The sequence below is a fragment of the Podarcis raffonei genome, chromosome 4, assembly GCF_027172205.1.
Source record: "Podarcis raffonei isolate rPodRaf1 chromosome 4, rPodRaf1.pri, whole genome shotgun sequence".
Taxonomy (NCBI): domain Eukaryota; kingdom Metazoa; phylum Chordata; class Lepidosauria; order Squamata; family Lacertidae; genus Podarcis; species Podarcis raffonei.
Window position 1 is genome coordinate 74,965,701 of NC_070605.1, and position 19,964 is coordinate 74,985,664.

Consider the following 19,964-nt stretch of genomic DNA (forward strand, 5'->3'; position numbering starts at 1 on the left):
CTCCAAGCGGTATATAAATTGTTGAAAGAAATAAAATTCCAATTTCTCTGAATATAGAGTCTGTCTTGGTAAAGGAGAAAATGGAGTTCCCTGAAAGTTCCAGTTGCCAGATGTTCCGAACGACCAGTACCCTGGAGTTATGATTTGTGTTGTTCTGAGCATTCAAAGCAAGCTGCATTCTAACTGCCTCAGAACTCCAAGGGGCCATTGCTTCAGTGACCCATCCAGATGAGTTTCAGTCTTCTCAGGTCTTCTCTGAGATCAGACACATGAAGAAAGACCTGGAAAAGCCCCTGCGTACCAGAGACCGGTTGAAGAACCAATACCATGTAGGTACATATATCCAGCGCTCCTCAATGGTCCACCAACATCACAGTGTTCCTGGCATCTGTGATTGCAGATGTAGCAGACTTTCCCATTCCTACGTCTCAAGGTGGGAAATGTAGAATTTGTCCTAGAATGATGGCATTGTTATGGCTGTGCATCACTATTTGCTCAGACTTTAGGGGATGTCCATAAGACATTGTACCTGAGTATCTAACTGTTGTCTTTTGTCTTTGTTTTTCTCCAGCATGCCTTCAGTTGCCCGCCTTGCCTGTACTCAAGCGAAAGCACCACCCCAGGCAGATTATGGCTCCCTTCCTGTATGTTTGCTGTGCAGGGCGTCTTGCTTCCAAGTAGGTGCCTTTGTCTTGGCTCTTATTGGTTGCGTTATGTGCATCTGCGCCACAGCCGGTGTCCAGTGGAGAATGTGGCATGTTGACAGCATCATGGGCAGCAGCAGACCTGGCTTTGCAGGGATTGGGCTCTGGGTTGCCTGTTCTGCTCATAGAATTTCTCTTAAGAAGATAAATGTTTTGTGCACAGCATTAGCTGATGATGAGTCCTTTCCCTCTGAAATAGTTATTGCTCAGGACTTCATGCCATTAGCCTCCATTGTGAATGCGGTGACCTTGTTTTGTATGGCCTTTCCATTATATAACGTTTCCAAGCCTGGAAAACATGGAGATTTTATCTTTACCTTTTTTCCACAGGAGTCATTCTGGACTTAGCTGCATGAACATTTGTGCTCATTTTCGTTTCCTGGAATATGTATTCCATCCTAGCGAAGGAAGGAATGAAGCTCCCTGACGTTTTGGGATTGCCTCTCGTTCCAAAAGAGCAATGTGTTGGAGCTGCTATTTATGTGGGGTTCCTTGCTGCAGGTTCACAGCTCTTAAGCGGAATGCTTGTTCTTGGTGAAAAATATTTCTGGAGATTCAGGGAAAGAGTCACTTCCAAGGAAGAAATTGTTACTGATCCTGAAATTGTGAAAAGTGAGAGCCCAGCTCTGAGGCTAAAGTGTAGGGAGGATGACTCTACTATGAAACGTAAGTGTGAAGATCAACCCACTACTTTGGGGAGATATAGAAGGCATATGAAAATAGAATCTATGCCAGGCTCATCAGGGATGTGGCTAGGAATGGCTCCAATCCTGGAACTGACTTTTTTAAATGCTGGCATGTGGCACTGTATAGATTTATTATCAAATTTGTTGGTTTTATCCATGGGTCGGCAAACTAAGGACCGCGGGCTGGATCAGGCCCAATTGCCTTCTAAATCCGGCCTGCAGACGGTCCAGGAATCGCCGTGTGGATTGTCAGCGCATGGACTGCCAGCGCACGCATTCTTTCCCTCTCCCTCCCTCTCCCTCACACGGTGCCGCCTCCTCCTCCCTCCCTCCCTCCTTCTGGCTTCTCCCCGCCCTGCCTAGAGGAGGAAGGGGGCTGGGCTTTGTTGATGACAGCCCCTTTCCAGAGCCCTTTCGCGCACCGCTCGTCGTCCCGCCGCCGCCGCCACCAGCCCCTGCCATTTGCAAGACACAGGAGCCGCAGTTGGCTGAGCACCCCTCTCAAACTGCCACCATTTAAAGCAACCCCTCTCCGGAGCCCTTTCGCGTGCCGCTCATTGTCCCTCGTTCATCCCCCCACAAAAAAAAAAATAGTCTGCCCCCCTCAAGTTCTGAGGGACAGTGGACCAGCCCACTGCTGAAAAAGTTTGAGGACCCTGGTTTTATCTTAACTTGTGCATATTCTGTTTGAATTTTTGTTTTACACCAAATGCTGTTACATCCCACCCTGGGATGATTGCAACATAGGATAAACTATAAATAGGGGAAATAAATGAAAAGTACCAAATTATTATATCTAGATATTGATTTCATGCTATCATTTTTAGCAGTAAAAAGAATGCTATCTCATTGCACACTTCCGCGGGACTGCTTATTTTGCTGCAAGCTATATGTCTATTGTGCTTTACATTTCAAATTTTCTGCATTTCAGGAACCCTTTGTGCATTGTCTTGTGTATGCCATGGAACAAGTGCAAATCGCAAAAGGTTCTAGGGCATGCTTGTGTGTGTGTGTGTGTGTGCAGTCAATTTCACAGAAAATACTGGCGAAGCCTTTGAGGGCCTCTGGTGCTACTCCCAGCCTTGAACAGCATGTTCAATGATAAGGGACACTCCATTTCAGAGGTCCAGAGTGACCTCAGCCTCTTCTACCTTTTGAGGCCCCCTAGGCACAATTAAAAAAATGAAAATGATGCCACACAAAAACAAAATAGGGCACACACAAAAGGAGTGATATATAATTTTATATGACGAAATATCAGTGAACACACACACACAAAAACCCCAAGTCTTTTACCAAATCACATCTCTCATTTGCTCAAATTTGCAACTCTCGGGTCTTCTTTTGAGAAAGCATCATCTAGTACAGGCATAGGCAAACTCCGGTCCTCCAGATATTTGGGACTACAATTCCCATCATCCCTAGCTAACAGGACCAGTGGTCAGGGATGATGAGAACTGTAGTCCCAAATATCTGGAGGACCGGAGTTTGTCTATGCCTGATCTAGTATTTTGAAGGTCTCCTATCTACTACTTATAAGATCTTGCACCAGTCTGAATCTGAAAGTTAAGTGGAGAAAATGTTAACTTAGTGTATGTAGCTGAAATAATGGGATTGCAACTACAATGTGTGATTAGTACAATTAAGCTGAGATTCTTTGCCAACCATCTCTTATGGATGGTTTTTTTTTTTGCAATATTGTTTTTTTAAATGTGTATACCGCCTTGTGATATTTTATATGAAAGTGTGGTTTATCTTAATTGGTTGATTTAAAATGGGAAAGCTAATTTCTAGAAAATGCTCTATTTGGGGAACTTTATGCCTATTCGGGTACAGTGCCTTTATTTAAATAGTTAGGATACATGTTGGAAATGAACTGCTCTGGAGCAGATTTCCAACCATGTTGGTGGGAATGTGTTCAAATGAAACCACATTGGATTCAGATGAATAGCATAATAGAATAGCAAAATCTTGGGCGATGGAATATATCTGTTGTATCATCTGTTTTTCTGCTTGGGTATGTAAAAATACAGCTCCAACTAATGTTTACATTCAGCTAGGAAATGTACTAATTAGTGTCGCTGTCACATTTAGCCTTGCCAAACTAGGAGGAGTACAGCATCACCTTCAGGGGAAACAGAGTGAGTTAAAGCACGTCTGAGCAAAACGTTTTACATAAAGAGAGGAAAGAGGGATTTGTCCCTGCAGTCTTTTTTGTGGTAAAGTTTTGAGCCATATTTTCCTCGAGGAAAGCAAACAACCTCTCTTCTTGAATGCAGTGGGACATATGAAGCAATATTTTTCACGAACAGCGCTGTGCCGTGTTAGAAAGCTTCATCCTAAAGAAACGCTTTTGTCTCCTCCAGAGGGTTGTTTAGACTGTAAACATCTTCATGCCATTAGTGACAGTGATGGAAAATGAAGATGCCCGTGTCAAAATGTGCTGGGAGTTGTATCCAATTATATATATATATATATATATATATATATATATATATATATATATATATATAAAAATTTAAAATACAAAATTATAAAACATACCACACAATTTATCACAAATACATTCTTATTGGACTTCCATCAGCTCCTCTGATAGTCCTCCGTCTTAGTCACTTCTTACGCATTTCCTAACTTGATATTGCCTTATATTAATAACATAGCCTATCTCCTTTTTCATTTTTACAATATTTCTAATATTAATTCTTCACAGAGCTTCTTGCAAACCTACAAACGTTGTCTGGTCGTCGCAAATACTTTTCAAATAGTCTGTAAATTTACTCCAGTCCTCAGTGAACTTCTGGTCCCGCCGGTTTCGGATCCTTCCTGTTAATTTGTCAAGTTCCGCATAGTCCATTAATTTCATTCTCCATTCTTCCATCATTGGTAATTCTCCTTGTTTCCATTTTTGGGCCAATAATATTCTTGCTGCTGTTACTGCATATTAAAAAAAGCTTACATTCCTTTTTATTTATATCACTTCCCACAATGCCTAAGAGAAATGCTTCTGGTTTCTTTATAAATGTATATTTCAACATTTTTTTTAATTCATTATATACCATCTCCCAGAAGCATTTCACCTTTTTACACTCCCACCACATGTGATAATTTTTTTGCTAACTTCACTGGTGTAATGTACCATCTATACATCATTTTCATCACATTCTCTGAGTTGTATCCAATTATTGGTTGTGGAAGATTCAGTGGGAAAGTAGTGCATCCTCCAGCAGAGACAGCTAAAGAAGTTGAAAAAGAGTGTTCCAGGAAACACTGCACAATCTTTCCCTAGAAGCCTCTTCATGTCCATACGGCCTTCTCTGCAATCTTCATGTTTGAGGAAAGATTATGGCCAAGGTCTTATAGATAGCCTTGCTTCCACCTTCTATCCCCACCCCTATTAGTCCCTTGAGCTCATTCCACAGAATTCCACTGAAATGTTTTTTGCAATGCTCTTTATTTTTTCTCTGGAAATCCTTGTATGGCAGATTTGGTGGTTTTCTGCTTATTGGTCCACAATTATCCAGTTACCATGCATGCAGCATGGATTGATGAGACATGAGTGAAAATCCAGATACTGAGATGTCTTCTCCGACTTTCTAAATAAGAGGAAGGGCTGCAGATGGGGGGAAGATACATAGACCAGCAGTGTAAAGTGTGGGAATGTTGTAGATAGTAGGAGAGGTTATATTGATTAAATATTATCCTTCCTCACTCACGCTAGTGAGCTAGTAGCAGAGCACATTCCCTTGCACGTTGCTGGAAGCTAGTTGATGGATTCCTTAGAACCATTTGAGTTACGCAATCCAGCCTGGCTTTTCCAAATTGGATTGTTCCTGGAAAATCCCCTTTAGTTCCCTCTTAGAAACAATAATGACGCAGCAGTCTTCTTTTGAAAGTAATGATAAGGTTTACTTACACTCAGCTCACAGTATGATGCTGAAGGCAGGCTTTATATTGTAGTTACAGTTACAGAGAAAAGTGTGGGCTCATCCTCTTGTGAGGGATGAGCCCGTGTGCTGCTGGCTGAGAGACAGCACACAGCAAAAGGCAAGAGAGAGATGGCTGCGTGACTAGCATCTTTATAGGGTCTGGCAGGGTCACACCCATCTACCTGGTCACACGCAGGGGGAGGATGACCAGGTGTGACAGGAAGTCCTCCTGGCTGGGGCAACATTCCCCAGTGTGTCCACTCTGGGCAAACAGGAAATGTTGTATTTGACTGCTTCTTTGATGTTACATCGCACATAAAGAAGGCTTCAATTTCAACTCTTGACATGTCTTGTCTAAAAGAATATTAGGGGACGGGGTTCAGTGGCGACTGGGGCCCATTGTAACTGGTGGGGCGGAAAGCAGAGAATCCAACAATAGCGGGAGGCAAAGCCAATGACAGGCAGAACCAGCTAATGCTAATTTTGACATCACTTCCCATCCCCCCGGCTGAGACTGAGGAGGAGGAAGCTGAGAGCCAGAGCTATCCCTGACTGGATGTAAGAACTCTGCTGTAGCAATGGGCAGGTTGTGCCGGTCAAATACAGCCCAGGCTTTTTCTTCAGCCAAAACTCACCAGAACTCAGTTTCGGCACCCCTCAGGTGGGTGCCATTGCCATTATAAGAGAACAAGGGAAGTGTTCATGGTGAGTTCCAGCACCTCTTTTTCTAGGAAAATAGCACTAAATACAGTAACTTATGTGGGGGTTACGTTCCAGGGATTGTGCCTAAAGCCAACATTGCAGATAGTCAAAGCCCGTTGGGTTCCATGGTGGGTGGGATTGCCAAAGTCATTCCCACCCCCACAAAAAAACCTCCTTTATGACCCTTTAAAAAATGTTATTTTATTTATTTGCCACACGCATAAAGCTGAATGCGCACAACTTAAATGTGCGTAAGTTGCAGGCTTACTGTATATAAAACTGGCTGGGTATATAATATATTGGGGGAGTGGTGAATGGGGCATGATAATATTTTTCAAGTAGCTGCAGCCATATAATGCATTTATCCCTGACCTCAACTTTCAAAACATACAGGCAGTCATGAAAAAGTTCAAGAGATTCTTCTTGTAGCTCATACATCTACTCCAGAAATTGATAAACAATAGTAATTTAATACAGTACTTGGGAAAGGTGTTAATATGCAGTTAAGAAGTTTATTGCATGTTTATTTGGAAATCCCCAGGGTATTCCAGGAAAGTGTAAACCGGATTGCAGCCATGAATAACTGGCAAATTTAAACTTACAAGGAAAAAGAGACGGGCCATTCCTTTGCAATGTCAACTCATCTCCCATGAGCCCACATTTCTGTAGACAGGTAAAAAAAACAACAGGAGGTATAAGTTTCCCACATTTCCTGTCTATCCCCGCTACACAAGTTCAAACACCTAAAGCCTTTATAAATTGGGTCTTTGTAGAGGCTCTGTTATATAACTTTGGTGTAGAAAATTAAGTGGAATTTCAAATTTGAAACAGTCCCTTAATGCTGTTACTTCCAATGGATTTGAAAAGCTAATTTACAGTGATAAATTTCTAGCCACTGCCTCGAGTGGCTCCAGGGAGCGTGGCTATAAATTAGCATGGTTAAGTGGGCAGGTCCTTTTGCTCTGAAACAAACAGTGCTGTGGTACATAAAGGATTTGGGGCAGATATGGTAATTGAGCTGTCTGTGAGGCCTCTGCAGATAAGTGGGAAAGGGAAAGATTGAGGATGCATCTGATAGCCCAAAGGTTTAAAGGAAATTAGATGTATATGAATTTGTTACTGTTTAAAAAACCACAAACCAATGTTAGATGAATAGTTTGCCTGAGCAGCTTTGTGCTGTGGCAGACCTATGCACATTGCACACTGAGCACAGGGACTTACTTCCGAGTAAGCATGCTTCACCACAACATTGCACCCGGTTTAAACATACACTCAGGGACCTCAGGGCAACTCACTTAATGAGCATCCATTCTGACTGATTTTCAGGGAGGTTAGACAACACTGACTGTTCACTGAACAGCCATTCTGGCTGGTTGTGGGGAAGTTAGACGACACTGAGTTAAGCAAGTTCCTTGTCGCTTTCCTTTTTGCCCAAAAGTCTGTATTGGGGAAGCAGGTTTATTGTGCCAGACCTCCCAGTTGACTGCAATTGTGCAACATGCATTTGCTGCAATCTGATTGAATCACATGAGGAAATAGCAGCGATATAGAACAGTCTCTCTAATCTAACCTGAAAGAAGCTAGCATATCCTATTTTCTGTTTCTCCAGAAGGGCTGAAACTGACGTGATGCAGAAAGAAAGATCTCACCCTCTTATCAGGGTTGCTGGTTTTGACTGGAGCAACAGCCATGGGGGAGGTGTAGGGTGGGGTTCGTTCTTTTCCCCATTGTAAAGTGTTCCCCTCCAAATCTGCTATTAAACCTGCTGTGGGAGAAAAGGGTAACTTTATATCCCTCCCCCAAGTTGGTCTAAGAGCAACTGGGGGAATTCAGATCAGGGAAATGGTGTGGGGGAAGGGTTACACATCACCTCCCTCAGCACCATGACTCTCGTAAAATCAAACCCTCCCACATCTCATTTGAAGTATAGAGCAGAAAAACCGGAAGATCTTATCACAGCTCTCTCTCGCATCAAAATCTCTTTTGGCTCTGAGTCATATTTTGGAGGGGAAATCCAGAGGATTTAAACCATTACTTCCCCCCATTCACTAACTAACGGCATTAAGCGTTTTTCTTTGCAGTAATTGGTTACACACAGATCTTTGAGGACTGTCAGCAGCAGCTAATCTTATTCTGGCGGAGTCCTTTTATCACCTCATATTGTGCTTTGCTTTTAATTATTTTGCTTTTTGTTTGTAGCATTGTATTATTTTATAAACTCCAACATTTATCTGATGAAAATAGGGACACCTTATATAATATAACTGGGTTTGCCCTAGCCACCCTGGGTGGCTTTCAACATATATAAAAACATAATAAAACATTAAACATTAAAGAAACTTCCCTATACAGGGCTGCCTTCCAAGGCCTTCTGAAGGTTGCATAGTTACTTATCACCTTGGCTCAGTGGGGCCACATAACTCCATAACCTCCCTCATTTCTCCAATGAAAATAGGGACGTCCTAAGGAAAAGCGGGATATTCCGGGATCAAATCAGAAACAAGGACGGCCTCTGTAAATCCGGGAATGCCCCTGGAAAATAGGGACACTTAGAGGGTCTGTGTTTTACTATTGCTTTGAGTTGCTTGTGTAAAGTGATTAATAAACTTAATAAAGAATAAAACCCTGCTACTATTACTACTACCACTAATAGTAATCCTAAAGTGAAAGCATATCTCTGTGAGAGGAGACAAATTCCCCTTTCATATAGCAATAAGAACCCTATATAGCAAATATAGCTAATAGTAAGTTTTCACTGTCATAAACTCTGACCTTGATTGTTCCAAGCATGGAGATTCACTGACACTGCAATGTAAATGCATTTGCTAAGTCTATACCCTTCCCTTGTCCCATATGTGCCGTTCTGTAATACTCATTACCCAAGGCAAAACTGAGAGGCTATTAAAAGGTTGTCTTTTGAGAGGCTATTAAATGCCCAGGTTCTGGTATAAACAAGAAAAGCTTTGGATTTCATACCGTACTCAGGCCATGCGATATATCATCATAATTCTCATAGCCACCTTTCAGGAGGGGGCGAACATTTAGGGAGCAACCTGTGTCCTCTAATGAACGGTCAAGACTTCTCAACAAAGATGTGAATTCGGGCCTTTCATGGATTGACTTAAGGTTGCAATTCAATGCATGCTTCTCTGGGAGTAAGCCCCCAACTGAATGTTGTAGGACTTATTTCTGAGTAAATGTTTCAACTTGTGGTGTTGACGTTCTGATTTAATGGGAACCTAGAGTCGGAGAACGGAAACTTGTAGAAGTGACACAGTCATCTGAACCCAAAGTGTGCTCAAGAAAGCTGGCACTGCTGGGCATTTTGCATATATATATATATATATATATATATATATATATATGAATGAAAGGAAGAGGAGCAGGTTTGCTCAAGTGTGTTGCAGGTAGAAATGTTGTTTGTAATGAAGTGAGAGCAATAGTTTACTTGCTCGAATTAACAAATAAGAAAGATTTAAATTCGAGATTAAAATTGATTACATAATTGAGAAGGGGATTGTAACCAAAACACTGGGGCCTAATTTGAAAACTGGAGTGCCTGGTATCTGGTGGGCAATCTCATCCTTTATTTCCACACTGTGGCTGCAGACCAAAGCACACATCAGGAGAGCTATGAGATTCAGGTGAGGGTCAGATGCCTTGTCAATCTCAGCAGGTATATAACAGGAAGACCCGGCTGCCCAGGCCACAAAAGGTTTACAAAGTTCAGTTATTCAGTGTTAATTTTATGCATTTTTTAAAAAATCACCATGGTATTTAACAATAATTTCTTATGTTCTTTAAAGGAAAAATTGTGAATTGCAGAATTTTAAATAACCGCCATCATCCTTGGCTTCACTCAGTTTTGTTTATAAGACTCTTCCATTTTCCTCTAGTTGTGAGGGTGGGGGATGGGGAGGGGCCTCACAAGAGAGTAGCCTAGGGCCTTTCTTCATCTAAATCTGGCCCTGCTGTCCCTGCTGGACTATTAAGCAACAATAGGCTATATTAGGACTGATGAACAACCAGCCCACATATCAATCTATAGTGTTTAGTTCAATGACCTGTTTCTCTGTAATCGTTTTTTTGAGGACTTTTGGAATAATAATTATTGCAATTAGAAGAGCTCCTTGTTGTTGTTTTATTGCATGTCATTATTTATCTTCATTTCAGCTTGCGAAAACCTACCCATGTCACCTTAGATTGTTCTCTTCTCAGATTTTGAATAATGAGGTTTTATATTACCCTTTCCCAATCTTATATGCAAAAACTGCCTGCCCACACACTTCCTGTGTGCCCTTCGTCCTACACATAAGATTTATTATTGCCTGTTAACAATGGAAGCTGTTAAGTGCAGGCTTTAAAACAACCATTTTAAGTTGGGTCAAAATACCTATGGCTTCTAGCAGAATGAATTTACTGTCTTTTGCATAAATGGAACACCTTCCCATCAGATGTCAAGGAAATAAACAACTAATTGACTTTTAGAAGACACCTGAAGGCAGCCCTGTTTAAGGAACTTTTTAATGTTTGATTTTTTTATCGTGTATTTAGTATTCTGTTGGGAGCAACCCGGAGTGGCTGGGGAAACCCAGCCAGATGGGCTGGGTATAAATAATAAATAAATAAATAAAGTCAGAGGGGGAAAGCCGAGAGTTTCTAAAAGGAGTTAACAGAAACTGAAGATAGGCAACTGAACTACTGAGATCAGGAGATCTTATACAGATCTTATACAGAAGGAGCTACTGAGATAAGGAGATCTTATACAGTATCATGCATGAATTTAAATACCCGAATAGGACCAGGAAAAATAAGCACCCTGGGAAGATAGGGTCCTAATTGTGCATTAAATCCTATATTTGAGAAGTCAGCAAGGGAAAGGTATCCAGAGGGAGAAAAACCCCTCACATTTAAGGTTATATATATATATATATATATATATATATATATATATATATATATGGCCATTTTTCAGCTGGAACTCACCAGATCTCAGTTCTGGCACCTCTCAGGAGGGGGGTGGGGTGCAGTGCCACTACAGTCGTACCTTGGATCCTGAATGCCTTGAAAGTCTAACGTTTTGGCTCCCGAACGCTGCAAACCCGGAGGTGAGTGTTCTGGTTTGCAAACGTTCTTTGGAACCCGAACATCCAATGCGGCTTCCATGGCTTCCTATTGGCTGCAAGAGTTTCCTGCAGCCAATCAGAAGCCACACCTTGGTTTCCGAACGTTTTGGAAGTCGAATGAATTCCGTTCAACTTCTGAGGTACGACTGTATAAGAGCACAAGCATTCATGGTGAGTTCCGGAACCTCTTTTTTCTAGAAAAATAGCAGTGTGTGTGTGTGTGTGTTTGTGTGTAGGGAGAAAGGGAAGTTCTTTTCTTTTTGTCACCACTGCAGAATCAAACCATCAACCAGAGAAACAACACACAAAGATATTCGCTTGCATATGGCCAGGAGAAATTAATGGACGTTGCATAAGGACCCAGATGCACCTCTTGGGAGCTCCTTTCATTCAGCTGGACCTTGAGAAGGGGGGAAAAAGCACAGCGAGTTAAAGACATATAGATGTTTTCAAGCAGCGAAACAAAGAAATCAATACGAGAGGGTCCTAAGGGCTTTGTTCCGGGTAAATTCTGAACATACTTGGTTTTTGTCAAACCAGCATGCTAAACCCCGCGTGGCCTCTGGTATATTTGATGAAATGGTGCTGATTTGTCAGCAGATTGCCCAGTTCTTTTAAATACTGCCTTAGGAACCTCCGAATGGGATCAGGATTGTAACTAGGGGAGGGGGAATAAACCTTTTCCTCTGAGCCAAGTTGCCTGTCAGCCCCCACCCACTTACAGTTTGTCCCCGGAAGGAAAAGTACCTGTCAGAGGCTCAGGAGCAGAAGAGCAGGGGAGAGAGCAAATAGAGAGCGGAGGAGAGGAATCAGAGGGGAGCGTAGGGGAATATGACAGTGGCCCGAGAGATTCCATGAGCTTCTCCAGCGAATCAGAAGATTCCCAGGAGGGGGCGCCTATGGTAAGGGCGAGGCGAGTCCCAGAGGGGACGATCCATAAACAAGGAACCAGAGGGGAGTCCCAAAGGAGTAGCGAAGGATTAGGACCAGTTCCCCCACCAGAGCACAGTGGGGGGGAAGAGTCACATGAGTCAGGACCAGCTTCTCCTCCATCGGGGAGAGAAGATGAGTCAGGGGTAACCACGCCCCCATCGGGAAGTGGGGAAACGGAGGGAAGGCCAGGTCCAGCTAGCCTCCCCGAAAGAGGGAGCAGTGACACAAGTGTAACGGTCAGAAGGAAAGTGGGAGGCTGCGCGCGCGCGCCAAGTTCAAATGTGGAGGAGCGCGGGACAGCAGAAAACCCGGATTGGGAGCCAGGTCCTAAGGCCCGAAGGAGGGGGGGAGAAGAGTCGGCGGACTCAGCGTCAGAAGAATCGAGGAGGGCTGAGACTCCGACTAGCAGGAGGACCCAGAGAAAGAAGGAACAGAGGAAGAGGTGGAGTAAGGCTAGAATCTTAAGCTGGTGTCAGGGGGGAGGAGATTCAGATGGGACTTCTACGGTCTGAGGCATAGACGTAGCGTTGCGCGCTGCGCGTCTGGAAATGAAACTGAACTTCAATAAAGACTTTTTAACTTGAGGAAGAAGCAGCGTTGGTCTTGTGTGAGCTGGGACCTTGGGCAGCGCTGACAGTACCCAATTTTTTCTCCACAAGGCAAACAGCACCTTGGCATTTAGATGGGGATAACTGTAGAGGGGGGAAATAGTCAAGACCCTACTCAAGTGCTGTGGTTCTGATCCAGTTATAAAACACTAGCTGCTGTTTTCTTTTTTAAAATTACTTTTCAGAAACAAAACAGAACACATAGCTTAGTTGGTAGAGCATGAGACTCTTGTAATCTCAGGTTGTGGGTTCGAGTCCCTGTTGGGCAAAAGATTGCTGCATTGGACTAGAGGACCCTCTGGGTCCCTTGCAATTCTACCTTTCTCTGATTCTACCTTAAAACACCAAAGAGGTTTGATATAATTCTACGATTCTACAATTCTATATATAACAACTAAAAGGAAGACTATACCATTCAATTCCCGGAGGGGGGAGGGAGTGGCGAGGAAGCAAAACCAAGCCAGATCATAGAATCTGTCAAAGAAGCGTCTTTGCATAAAACTCCATGAGTGACAGGTGGTCTATATCCATGTTCCTTCACTGCAGGGTAAGAAATAAAACTTGACCAAAGGGAATAAAACTTGTCTCACTGTTTACCTTCTCTACATCCATGTCCAGTCATTTTTTATTTTTTTTTTGCATAAGAGCCAAATTCCAGAAGCGGTTAAATCTGTATTCATGAGTTTGGCTGTTGTAATCTTAACGGCAGTTGTAAGGTGAATGATAAGTTCTTTGTGACTAAGGGCCTGAGCTTCCAAGTTTAAAATACAGTGGTACCTCGGGTTACAGACACTTCAGGTTACATACGCTTCAGGTTACAGACTTCGCCAACCCAGAAATAGTACCTCGGGTTAAGAACTTTACCTCAGAATGAGAACTGAAATCGCGCGGCAGCAGAGGGAGGCCCCATTAGCTAAAGTGGTGCTTCAGGTTAAAAACAGTTTCAGGTTAAGAACGGACCTCCGGAACAAATTAAGTACTTAACCCGAGGTACCACTGTACAATTTTAGGGTCAGGCAATCATGCTTTAGTTTGTTCTCATGCCTGCTTCCTGAAAAACTATGAACATAAATTTATATATGGGTTTAAAAAGCACAACATGTGCATAGAAGAACCACAATTTCCACAGTTTCTCCAACCATTGGCAAGACTGATCTGAGTAATTTTACTTAGCAAAAGAAGATGTATGTACAAGTGGTGTGGAGAACCTTTATTGAGTTTTTGCAGGGGAGGCATGCGCAGGATTGTGCCCATTTAAAACGATCGCCTCGCCTCTCCCAAGCAATTGACTTCAGGTTACTGCCTCTCTCCATATATATATATACATGCCGAAAAGCAACAAAGAAAAAGTGTTAAAACAAAACAAACCCAAAAACCAACCACCACCCCACGACTGTTCATAAGTGGAAGGAATGCAGCGTGGCAAGTTCAAGGGTGGGGAGAGAGAGAGGCCATCATCCCTGGAAATGCCATTTTAAACAGCTTTTAAACAGGATCCCTTCCCCTCCGTCCTGAGGGATCCTGGAGATAGTCCTGGGGCAACCCCTGCCTGCCGTGCAGTATTGGTGGGCAAAGAAACCTCTTTAACCGATTGAAACACAGAGGTAACCGTGGAAGGAACCCCCGAGGGTCATCTAGCCCAACCCCCTGTAACGCAGAAATAATATATCTGTGTAGACTTGATATATACTCTATACACACACACTTTCCTTCTGTCTCTAGCTCAGGGGTCAGCAACCTTTTTCAGCCATGGGCTGGTCCACCGTCCTTCAGACCATGTGGTGGGCCGGACTATATATTTTTTTGGGGGGGGGGAATGAACGAATTCCTATGCCCCACAAATAACCCAGAGATGCATTTTAAATAAAAGGACACATTCTACTCATGTAAAAACATGTGGATTCCCTGTCCGCTGGCAGGATAGAGAAGACGATTGGGCCGCATCCAGCCCCCGGGCCTTAGGTTGCCTACCCCTGCTCTAGACGCACCATCTCTCTATACTCTCCCTACCAGGGTTTCCCAAACTTGGGTCTCCAGCTGTTTTAGGGGGACTACTATTCCCATCATCCCTGACCACTGGTTCTGCTAGCTAGGGATGATGGGAGTTGTAGTCCAAACAAAACTGGAGACTGGAAGTTGGGAAATCCTTCTCTACACTCTCTCTCTCTCTCTCTCTCTCTCTGTGTGTGTGTGTGTGTGTGTGTGTGTGTGAGAGAGAGAGAGAGAGAGAGAGAGAGAGAGAGAGAGAGAGAGAGAGAGAGAGATCTATGGTAGCCCCATGAAGCAGCCCACGTACAGCAGGACTTACGCGGCAGCCCCATGGGATCGAACCGACGTAGGATCGAATCGCACGTGGTGCGAGGAGTTCCCATGCGCACAGCCGCGCTGCGCCCGCCTCAACTTCATATATTTACTTTTTCCGCCTCCGTGGGTTGTTGTTTTTTTTTTGAGGGGGGTGAGTAGTGGGATTATCCCCTCGGCCTTGTCAGCCTCCTCCTCCTCCCGCTCCCCCCCCCATCTCTTTCCAGGAAGTTTCCCGGAGCCTCCCCCGAGCGCCACGCGGTATGAGTGCAACTTTCTCTTCCCCTCCCCGCGCGCCCCGCCAGCCGCTTCCCTCCCGTAAGCAAGAGCCCCTGTTCTTTGCGGCGGAGCGGAAACGAAAGCTAGCCGTGGGCTGGTGAGAAACGACGTGCAAAGTAAGACAAGGACTACTTTGTGCGAGTCGTCCTCCTCCTCTTCCTGCAACTCCTCCTCGCCCGGGAGTCACTGGCAAGGCAGCGGGGGGAAGTTTGAAGGAGAGGGAAAGTGGAAGAATAAGAAGAAGAAAAGAGAGCATCTTCCTAGATTCGGAGGGGAGAGGCAGAAAGAGTGAGATCCCTGTTCCAAACAAAAATTTCTAGATGGGAGGGTTGAAGGGAGCTGGAGGGAGGATCCTCACCTCTCTCTTAGCTCTCTCTTAGCTTGGAGGGGAGGAGAGAAAGAAAATAAGGGCATGAGTAAGTTTTCAAAAAGATGATCACATCTTGCAAAGGAGGGAGAGAGGGCTGGCTGCTTTCTCCATGTGGAAAGTGCGGGAAAAGTTCTAACTTTGCTTTCTCTCTCTCTCTCTCTGTGTGTGTGTGTGTTGTGGGGTATTTTTGGGGGGGGGGGTAGGGGTGGATTAGACCATGACACAAGGCGGAGGTGGAAGGGAGTCTTCTCCAGAGCAGAAGGAGGAAAAAGAAAGAAAGAAGAGGAGAAGGAAGAAGAAAGCAGCATGCAAGACACGGAGGGTATGTTCCAACTTGCTGGCACCTTGGCCCGAAGCGGAGAACCCCCCTCCTCCCCCAGCCAACAACAGGCTGAAGACCACCAAATACACAGCTCTGTCCTTCCTGCCCAAAAACCTCTTTGAGCAGTTCCATCGCCTGGCCAACGTTTACTTTGTCTTCATCGCCCTGCTCAACTTTGTGCCGGCTGTCAACGCCTTCCAGCCTGAGCTGGCCTTGGCCCCCGTCCTCTTCATCCTGGCGGTCACCGCAGTCAAGGACTTGTGGGAAGACTACAGCCGGTACCGCTCCGACCAAGAGATCAACCACATGGAGTGCCTGGTCTACTGCAGGTAACTGGAAAGGGGTTTTTTGTGGTGGGGGGCAGACACTCTGCCTGTTCCTGATGGTGGCGGTAGTGGCATGTAGATGTGGAAAGGCCAGCCCCACATGTGGAGGTTTGTGGCTGCGGTTGTGGGCCCCGCTGGCGGGGAAATTGCGCCAGGAGAAAACAGGGCATTCTGCTGCTACGGGAAATGGAGTTTTAGATAGTGTTTTTGATAGTTGAAAAGGTTTCTCATTCTGAACATACAGCTGCCCCAACTAACCATTCTCTTGAGCGTGCAGGTGGCCTTACCCGCTTCTGACATCCTATTTCCTTTGGCATAATAAAAAAAAGTGATAAAATAAGAGATTTATTGCTGTGACAGTGCTTTTCTCGCCTGGGTGTCTGGCGTCTGCTTAATTTCCTTTTCTTCGCATTATTTTTTATTCTTGTTTCGTTCCCCTCTCCTGCACATGTGTGTGCCTTGGTCCGCTTTCTATGGAACTGACGTATTGTAGGCTTTCTTCCATAAACCGTCTTACTGCGGAAGAGTGGTCCTGTTTGAGGGTTTGGTTGGAGGCTGGAGTAGTTCTGCCTTTTTGTGGTTGTGTGCATGCATGCAAGCTTTTGGGCGAGTTGGCGGGATTTATCCTAGCCAGCAAGCCCAGCGAGGCTTTCTTCTGAGTGAATGTGCTTTGGGTCGCACTGTTTTGACCAGGGTTGAAAAATCCTGTCAAATGTAATGTCTGCACAAACTCGCTATGCAAGCCTTCACGGACCTGGTGGAGAAGGCCTACAGGTCAGTGGCAGGCAGTGTTCGAAATTAGCCAGGTGCCGGGTGCATTTTGCCCCTGGCTTTTGGCCACTTGTGACCAAGTGAAGATGCCTGGGTGCCAGGATATTGCCTGACATCTCCACCACCTGGAAGTGTATGCCTGGGGATCATTGGATCTGGACTGTTTTCACGCACTTAATACCTCATCCTGTAGCATTCTATTTGTTATATTTTACCTGCACAATCAGAATGAATTTCAGAAACGAAAATGCTTTTTCTATGCAGCCTGAGCAGGAGCGGTGAACAATGTCATACTTAATCGTTATCACTTGTCATACCCCACCCACAGTTGTGAACAATATACTTAACGTTATGAATGGTCCGTGTCACTGTTAACAAAAAGAGGTAGGAAGAGCCCAGTGTTTATGTGGACTGTCCCTGGATCAAGTGCCTTTTCTTCTTCGAGTTCTCAAAAGTTCTTAACCTAGCTCAAGGTTGTCATCTGAACTAGCCAGATGTTGAACTGAGAATCACATAGTCCATCGTTTGAAAAATAAGACTTTAGAACCGTCTTGCCCCCAAATGGCAACTAGACATCCCATTTTGGTGACTGCAACTGTGGTCTAAGGAGCCTTTTAGTACCTAGCTTATATATCTGAGTTTCTAAAACTGGTTGCAGGACGGCTGCTTTGCAGTCAAAACACCCCAGCATTTCCAAGTGACACAGGAAATTTCCCCCATCTGAAACCCTTTTTAAAAAAAAAATTATTTAATCATTTTTTCTGAAATCCTTGATAGCTCCTGTCAGTCAATAGAGACCATCCTGAGCTGGACAGACAGAGGGTCTGACTTGCTTTAAGGCAGGTTCCACTGTTCCTAAGTCTCACTGACTCCATGTGCAAGCAGAAAAACAGCATTAGATTGCACATTTCCCCAAATGTGTCCTTGACTGCCCTCCTACGTTAGATACCCTCAGCCAGTAACTTGCTTTTATGTGAAATACCTAATGCTCCTAAAATACTTTCCCTGCTAATTTTAGAAATGGGAAAAATCAATTTTCAATCCATCATGAACTCTTAATGTTATTTATGTACGATTTTCATAGCACTATTTGATTGACTTTAAATTACCTAACCAACTACCATATTATTAAATTGCTGGCGTGCGGGGCGCGGTATAGATCTGTTGTCAGTGCAGTCTCGTGCGAGATGAAATTAACTTTATTCCCGAATAGCAAATGCATTGTTTCGTTCGTACATCTTGGAGATTACTTCTTTGCAGAAAATGGTTATATTTATAGCAGTACAGTAATTCTGCCCTAGTAATTTGAAACCTCATTACAGCAATATGCAGTTAAATCTTCGCTGACCAGACAGAAAAGGATAGAGATTCCTATTTTTCAATTATAGGGTGTACGGCTTAGGGAAATGTGAATTAGCGAAGTTTTGCTGCACTTGCCTCTCTCGCTGCCAATTCAGATGTGGGTGTACGTCTCTTGAAGCTGTTTTGTTTAATGACTTGTAGGCAAAAGTGTGGACAGAGAAGACTTCTTTGGAAAATGTTGGCCCGGTGCAGACATCACATTCCTGGGCCTAAGCAACCATGAGTTATTGAGTTATTGATGCACCATGTGTCTTTGCAGTCCCTTCCCCTCCTTTCCTTTTTCTGCTGTGCCAAATAGAAGACTTATGAATTTGTTAAACTGTGGTTTGCTCTGGTGCCTGAATTAGGGAAACTGTGGTTTGGGCACTCTGTACTAGGGCTGGGCAATATCTGGTTTTCAACATCACAATATATCACCAGCTAAATATCATGATATATCAATATATGTCTGCAGCAGTGGAGGGCCTTAAAATATAAGGAAATACAGTGGTACCTCGGGTTAAGTACTTACCGTATTTTTCGCTCTATAGGACACACTTTTTCCCCTCCAAAAATGAAGGGGAAATGTGTGTGCGTCCTATGGAGCGGAGGCAGGCTTTCGCTGAAGCCTGGAGAGTGAGAGAAGGGTCGGTGTGCACCGACCACTCTCGCTTTCCAGGCTTCAGGAAGCTATCCGCAAGCCTTCGTGGGAGTTCCCGCCGGGCTCAGAAGGCTTGCGGATAGCAGGCAGCAGCCCGAATCCCGGGGAGCGCAGCGCTGCGCACCCCGGCCTTTGGGCAGTTATCCGCAAGCCTTCGGAGTCCGGCAGGAGTCCCCCCCCAGCCTCAAAGAGCAAAGAAGCCAAGACAGCCAGCAGGATCCATTCCGCTAGCTGTCTTGGCTTCCTCTTTAGCGCAACCTCTCCAGCCATGAGAGGCTGCACGCGGCTTTGGCAGAAGCCAAGACAGCCAGTGGGATGGATCCCGCTCGCTGTCTTGGCTTCGTTTTTAGCCGCAGTGCTGGGGCGGGAGAAGCCCGAGCTTCCCCTGACCCAGCCCCCAGAACAGGTCCAGGAGCGGCGGCAAGATTGTGCACAATCCCCGGGCTTTGGGCTGCAGCCTGCTATCCGCAAGCCTTCGGAGCCCGGCGGGAACTCCTGCCGGACTCCGAAGGCTTGCAGATAGGTGCCCAAAGCCCGGGGTGCACAGCGCTGCGCTCCCCCAGCTTCAGGCTGCAGGCTGCTATCCGCAAGCCTTGTAAGCCCGGCGGGAAGCAGATAGCTTCCTGAAGCATGGAGAGTGAGAGGGGTCAGTGCGCACCGACCCCTCTCGCTCTCCAGGCTTCAGCGAAAGCCTGCATTCGCTCCATAGGACACACACACATTTCCCCTTCATTTTTGGAGGGAAAAAGTGTGTCCTATAGAGCGAAAAATACGGTATTTATTTATTAAAATAGATTCTTAGAGGTTGATAGGAGCTGCCTTCTCCTTAGTTACAAGTAAGTCCAGTGAAGAATACGGAGAATCGATGGTCCACAAGTAGTCACAAAAAGTCATTAATGGAAAAT

General features: G+C 44.7%; 1 protein-coding gene across 4 annotated transcripts in view; it reads left to right on the forward strand.

Moving 5' to 3' along the window:
• The first annotated feature begins 556 nt into the window (after window positions 1-556).
• Window positions 557-19,964, forward strand: part of ATP10A (ATPase phospholipid transporting 10A (putative)) — a 150,006-nt gene continuing 130,598 nt past the window's right edge. The window contains exons 1-2 of one of the 4 annotated variants that reach the window (XM_053384121.1): window positions 15,209-15,556; window positions 15,853-16,289. In XM_053384121.1, coding sequence (XP_053240096.1) covers window positions 15,856-16,289 — 434 coding nt within the window. In that variant the 5' untranslated portion in view covers window positions 15,209-15,556; window positions 15,853-15,855. Of the gene's footprint in view, window positions 678-15,208; window positions 15,557-15,852; window positions 16,290-19,964 lie in introns of those variants that run through there. The other 3 variants (XM_053384117.1, XM_053384118.1, XM_053384120.1) reach the window with 3 other exon arrangements.